Here is a 6,593-nt window from a genome sequence, read left to right as displayed (position 1 = left end):
TTTTTAGTTTTATACAGTTTCTCTGTCTTGAAACAAACTGAAAAGTTTCTTAGACACTTTTTAATGTTTCCCGATCTGCTCTGACTGAACCTTTCAGCCCATTGTGCATCTAAGTTCTATATATTACCAAATAAAATAATTTGGGGAGGGACGAGTCAATTCTCTGTTCATTTAGGGCAGAGACAGAAGTTTCGGGGAGATTTAGTCGCCCATCAACAAATCGTCTCTCCTTCGGGCGACTAATATCCCCGAACTGCCTACCTGCCGGCTAGAATCTAAATTACCAGTGGTATGGCACTCGGAGCGCTTCGTTTTCCTCACGAGGAAACTTCGGGCGACTTCGGAAAATGAATCGCTCCGAGTGCCATCCTGCCGTTAATTTCGATTCTAGCCGACGGGGAGGCATTTCGGGGAGATTAGTTGCCCGAAGAAGAGGCGATTTGTCGATGGGCGACTTATCTCCCTGAATCTTCTCGTCTGTCTCTGCCCTTAAGATTCATATTTTTCTAAGATAAGAACTTCAGGACAGTTCTTATTTTCAGTTTCAGTTTGCTTCAATTCATCTCATGGTTCTAAAACTGTTATCTAGATAGATAGAAAACACATTTTTAGTTTTATATAGTTTCTCCGTCTCAAAACAAACTGAAATAGTTTCTCAGACACTTTTAAATGTTTCTGCCCGAACCCTTTCAGCCCATTGTGCATCTAAGTTCTATATATCAAAAAATAAAATAATTTAGGTAGGGGCGAGTGAATTCTTTATTCATTTAAGATGTATTTTTTCTTGGATAAGAACTTAAGGACAGTCCTTATTTTCAGTTCCAGTTTGCTTCAGTTTATCTCCTGGTTTTAAAACTTTTATCTATCTATATATGGCAGAAAAGAGTGAAAACATGAGCCTGTCCAGTGTGCATGTGAGCGACCTGCAAGGAGGTCTATATATGTAGCAGTCTGTGTGAGTGTTGTGCGAGTAGTGATCCCCAAACACTCCTCTTCATTCTTTCAGTGTGCACAGTGTGGTGTCTGAGCTGACAGCTTGTGCTTGGAGATGAGCAGGAGCTGGTGATGTAATAGGTAGGAAGCAGATGGATATAAATATCGTGGACAGGGGTAAAGTGCTATGGCTGAGCTGTTGGGGAAGATCAACACTTCAGACAAGTCCACGGCAAGTTAACGACAAGTTGAGATCAAGTTCGAATAAACTTTCCTTGAGTCAAGCCCCTTTTAGAGAAGTCTCCATGCAAGCTAAGAGAGCAAACCACACCTCCTTTGGGAGCTAAGCAGTTGCTTACTTTGATCTAAGTATAAGTGGAGTTGGAGTTGGAGGTATTTTTAGAGCAATTGACTCCTTAAACCACGTGTGCCCACGTTGATCAGGATGACTGTTCAATTGGCCCTGGTGCCAATCCTGCTCCTGGGAACGGCTGCCGTTATGGTGCACTGCATGCCGTTCTCTTCTTCCCAGAGAAATGACACCCTGGAACGGAGATGGGAGACCCTCTTTTCCAGGTCCATGGCCAGGATCCCGGGGGAAAAAAAGGATATGAGTCGGGAAAGTGACTATTTGCTGGGCATCAAGAGACTGCGACGTCTTTACTGCAACGTGGGCATCGGGTTTCATATCCAGGTTTTACCGGACGGAAGGATAAATGGCATGCACAACGAAAATCGATACAGTAAGTATTGATTTTGTTTTTTTTCCTGTTACATTATTTTGCTCGCGCACTCATACTCATACGTCATATTAATGGAGAAATAGACATTGACTGCAACGGGAAGGTCAGCTTACCCTGGCGTTTTCCTAATGAGCTGCTCATTTTAATATAAAGATCAATCTATATAACTGAAATCTTAGCCGAATAGTATATGTAATTTCACACCTGGCTGCCTAGGCATGTCCCTTCGTTAATAGCCATGATATGTTTAACCATTGCCCAATCGCTTCACTAAGAAAAAAATGATCTTGTTCTGACGCCCCCAAAAATGAATCTTAAAAAGCTGCATTTCATTTTGGGGAGCTCAATAAAGTTGTGACAGGGACGTCAACCCTTAATGCGGAGTTAGTTATGCTTGGCAAGCCAAGGGCATGTGCTGTGTCTGGATTAGTGTCAGGGAAGCTGCAGTGTTTCTTGTCTGGACAATAATGCTTCATTTTAAATAGTGGGATCTCAGTGCTTCTGAGCTCACTATATTTATTTGGATTGGATAACTCAGTGGACACTAATGACCGATTAAGAAGCTGTGATTAACACCCTGGGATTTATGCTGCTAGAAAAAGAGGTTAAATGTCTTATATGGGTTTTATCTCTACTCCCATTACCTAAACAAACCTGTTATCCAGACATATACCTGATAGGGGAATGCAATATCTTATGTTTTACTTGTACCTGATACAGGTATGGGAGCTTTCCGGATAACTGATCTTTCTGTAAGTTGGATCTTCATACCTTAAGCCTACTCGAAAATAATTTAAACTTTAAATAAACCCAATAGGCTGATTTTTACCGCCAAGAAGGATTAATTATATTAGTTTGGATCAAGTACAAGGCACTGTTCTATTATTACGGAGAAAAAGGAAATAATTTTTTAAAATCTGGATTATTTGGATAAAAATTCTGAGCTTTCTGGATAACGGGTTTCTGAATAACAGGTCCCATGCCTGTACTAACTAAATTGCATAAATCCATGCAGGTGGCTAAACATCCTATTAGAGGTTTAAATGTTTTATAGGTATGCATTGGCAGAAGGTGATTTTTGTGTTTAGAGAGGCTATTTAAACATTTTATAAATGTTTACAGATTCCTTAACAGTATTACAGGGCCAGTTCCATGTATAATACCCCAGATTACATGGCACTATAAATACATTGCAATTTCATTTAAAATACCTGCCAGAGCACCTTGTAGGATAGTAGTAGTGACAGTTTCATAAATAATACCCCAGAACTCATGGCTGGATAAATACAGATTCAATTCCATGTATAATACCCCTAAACACATGGCAGGATAAACACAGTGCAAATTCCCCTTATGATACCCCAGAACACACGGCAGGATAAATAAGGTGTAAATACCATATATAATGCCTCTAGAACACATTAGTATAAATACAATATCAGTTTCATGTATAATACCCCTAAACACATGGCAGGATAAAGACAAATTCCCCTTATGATACCCTAGAACACACAACAGGATAAATAAGGTATAAATTCCCCTTATGATACCCCAGAACACCTAGCAGGATAAATAAGGTGTAAATTCCATATATAATGCCTCTAGAACACATTAATATAAATACAGTGTCAGTTTCATATATAATATCCCAGAACACATGGCAGGATAAATGCAGTGCCAATTCCATGTATAATAACCCTAAACACATGGCAGGATAAATGCAGTGCCAATTCCATGTATAATACCCCAGAACACATGGCAGGATAAATACAGTGTAAATTCCATATATAATGCATCTAGAACACTAGATTAATATCCCAGAACACATGGCAGAATAAATACAGTGCCAATTCCATGTATAATACCTCCACCCTACTTGCTGTTGAAAATACACTGGTGTTTTGGGGTATGATGATCCAAATAATGAAAGATCCCTTATCCAAAAAAAGAGCCATGCTCCAAGCGTTCCAGATAATAGATAGGGCTGTTGTTTTTTTTTGTACATTTATGTTTATCGCTAGTGCATTTCTTATGAAAAAGCAGATAATAAAGAAGTAATTTGATAATAAGGTACTCTAGAAAGGCCTAAGAGTAATGTCCTATATAAGGGTTAGCAAGTCTGATTGTACCAACAAGTTAAAAAAAAAGATAACTGGCAGTAGTGTCCAAAAAAATGTGGCAACGCTCTTCACGTAAACGTTTTCCGAGTGTATGCCCAACAGGAAAGCATCTGCTTGCATCTCAACCCCCATGCCCAACAGGAAGCAATTAAAACTCAACAATAAGATATGACTGGTGACATTGCCAACGACTGTAGGTGCATAATGCTGAATGTGCCCAAACTTAATGATTTATTGTGATTTAGTTGGAAACAAGACAAATTAATTAACTGCACTTATCATCTGAGATTTACGTGTGCCCATATTGCCTCCTGGGGCAGCAAGAATTAAACCTACAGAATATAATGGTGCATTCTAGAGCTATAAGCAGGGACCATCATCAGCTGGGGCTTCCCATAACAACAGATGTTTATGCAGGGAAAGCAAAGAAACTCTATTGTGCCAAATAGGTGCATTTCTTTTCTTAGTAGAGGCTTTTAATGTGGAAGACTGTAGGGCTCATTTACTTTACTGACGCAAGAGCAAATAACGAAAAGCATGCACTTTAGTAACGATTTAAAAAGGCATTCTAAAGAAAGATGGTGCCAGAGGAAGGGCCAGTCATTTTGAGATACTGTGAATATTAAGGAAATATAGGGGGTTATTTACTAAACTCCAGTTTGGCTTTTTGGGGCAAAACGCGAATCTTTCAAGTTTTTTTTTTCGTAAACTCTGATTTTTAGAGATTTATTAAAGCCCGGCTCTGAAAAATCCACCATCTCAGACGTGCTGAGGTTGTGTATAAGTCAATGGCAGAGGTCCCTATCCTATTTTGAAGTTTCTGTGGAGTGAGCTGGAATTAGGGGTTTCCGGGCAAAAAGTCAGAAAAAAAACTAGTTATTCAGGGGGAAAAAATTGGGGTTTTCATTCTATTTTATAATTTTTTACCCGAACCGATTAAATCAAGCTTTTTAAATAATAAATATGGTCAGATCGTAGATTCTAGTTTGGTCGGACTTTTTATGTATAAAAAATCAGAAAAATTAGGATTTTGATAAATAACTCCCATAGTGTCACTAGGCAGGTGGTATAGTGCGTATAGTAAAGAAAGATGGTGTTCGGTACAGGGAGGGAATACTGGGGCTCATTTCAAAATAAAGGTGCAGTGAACTTACACATAGCAATGAATTGGGTCTTTGCTTTCATGTTCTAGTAAACTGTTGTTAATTGGTTGCTACTGGCAACTGCACGTGTTCAATTTAGCACCTTCATTAGTAAATAAACCCTACTTTGTAAAATAAGGGAGGACGGTATTAGGGCAAGGGACTATAATCGGGTCATATTGTGTAAAGTAAGGCAATATGGTGCCAGGGAAAGGGACTTAGGCTTTGAAAGTAGGTGTTTTGTAAGGCATGATGAAATCAGTAAGATTTCTGTCCAACCTGTATCCTTCCACTATTGTTAAACTCCCACTCCCAACATCCCCTTGTAGTAACAGTTACTCAGTCCCTGGCCACACAAGGGACCACAACACAACGCCCATTTTTGTGGCCACACCCCCTAATTACCATGTTCATTTTACAAAATTTGGCAGGATATGAAAGTTTGAACCTATTTCTGTGGTTTTTTTTTTCAGTTATTACAGTTTTGCTAATGAAGGCGAATTGCCCTTTAAGCTGTGAGTCTAACTTCTCCCAAGGGACCTGTTATCTTATATTGTTACAGTTACTTATTTGTTTATCTCAAAATTGTTGCAAAAGTATCTTATCTGCAGCTGTGGCTGTTCTGGGCTCTCTGCCAAAAGCCAATTAAGTTAGAAACATTGTTTTTTTTTTCTGGCTGTTCAGTGCAGAGAAAATCAGGACTTTCCAGTACTGCGGGTTGAGTTGTCAAAAGAGGGACTGTCCCTCTGAAAATGGGAAAGTTGGGAGGTATGAGTACAGCTTATGCTTAATGTAGCCAGGAGCTGCACTCATTATTAACCCAAGCACTGCAATAGTATCCTGCAGCAATGGGGTTAAAAGGTACTATAATTGTCCGTACACTTGCTTTTATGTATAAAAAGAAAAGCATCAAACAAAAACAAGTCGTGGGGCTGGCGTTCAGCGGAGCACGGGGAGTCCTTTTATCAGACAACATGAAAGATTATATAGATGTCTATTGATGCATGAAATGCCACAGTCTGTGCCTAGAGCAGTTAGAAAATTCACCCTTCAGTTAAAGGGCTGGTTCACGTTTAAGTGAACTTATACTATGTTATAGAATGGCTAATTCTGAGCAACTTTTCAATTGATCATCATTATTTATTTTTTTATATTATTTGCCTTCTTCTTTCGACTCTTTCCAGCTATCAAATGGGGGTCGCTGACCCCATCTGAAAAACGAATGCTCTGTAAGACTACACATGTTTATTATTGTTGCTCCTTTTTATGAGTCATATTTTTATTCAGCCCTCTCCTATTCATATTCCAGTCTCTTATTCAAATCAGTGCATGGTTGCTGGGGTAATTTGGACCCTAGCAACCAGATTTCTCAAATTACAAACTGCAGAGCAGCTGACTAAAAAGCTAAATAACTCAAAAACCACAAATAATAAAAAAAATAGTCTGTGCTTAGAGTAGTTAAAAATATTCACCCTTCAGTTGTAGTTAAAGGGGTGGTTCACTTTAAAGTGAACTTATACTATGTTATAGAATGGCTAATTCTAAGCAACTTCAATTGGTCATTATTATTTATTATTTATAGTTTTTAAATTATTTGCCTTTTTCTTCCGACGATTTCCAGCGTTCAAATGGGGGTCGCTGACCCTATCTAAAAA

At 38.7% G+C, this 6,593-nt stretch overlaps 1 protein-coding gene across 1 annotated transcript in view; it reads left to right on the top strand.

The window, feature by feature from the left end:
• Positions 1-1,368: 1,368 nt before the first annotated feature.
• The window catches only part of fgf4.S (fibroblast growth factor 4 (heparin secretory transforming protein 1, Kaposi sarcoma oncogene) S homeolog), a 9,762-nt gene continuing 4,537 nt past the window's right edge, over positions 1,369-6,593 (top strand). The window contains 1 exon segment of the mRNA NM_001085824.1: positions 1,369-1,676. Coding sequence (NP_001079293.1) covers positions 1,379-1,676 — 298 coding nt within the window. The 5' untranslated portion in view covers positions 1,369-1,378.

This window comes from Xenopus laevis, chromosome 4S, assembly GCF_017654675.1.
Source record: "Xenopus laevis strain J_2021 chromosome 4S, Xenopus_laevis_v10.1, whole genome shotgun sequence".
In the NCBI taxonomy this organism is placed as follows: Eukaryota; Metazoa; Chordata; class Amphibia; order Anura; family Pipidae; genus Xenopus; species Xenopus laevis.
This window is presented reverse-complemented; position numbering and strand designations above follow the sequence as displayed.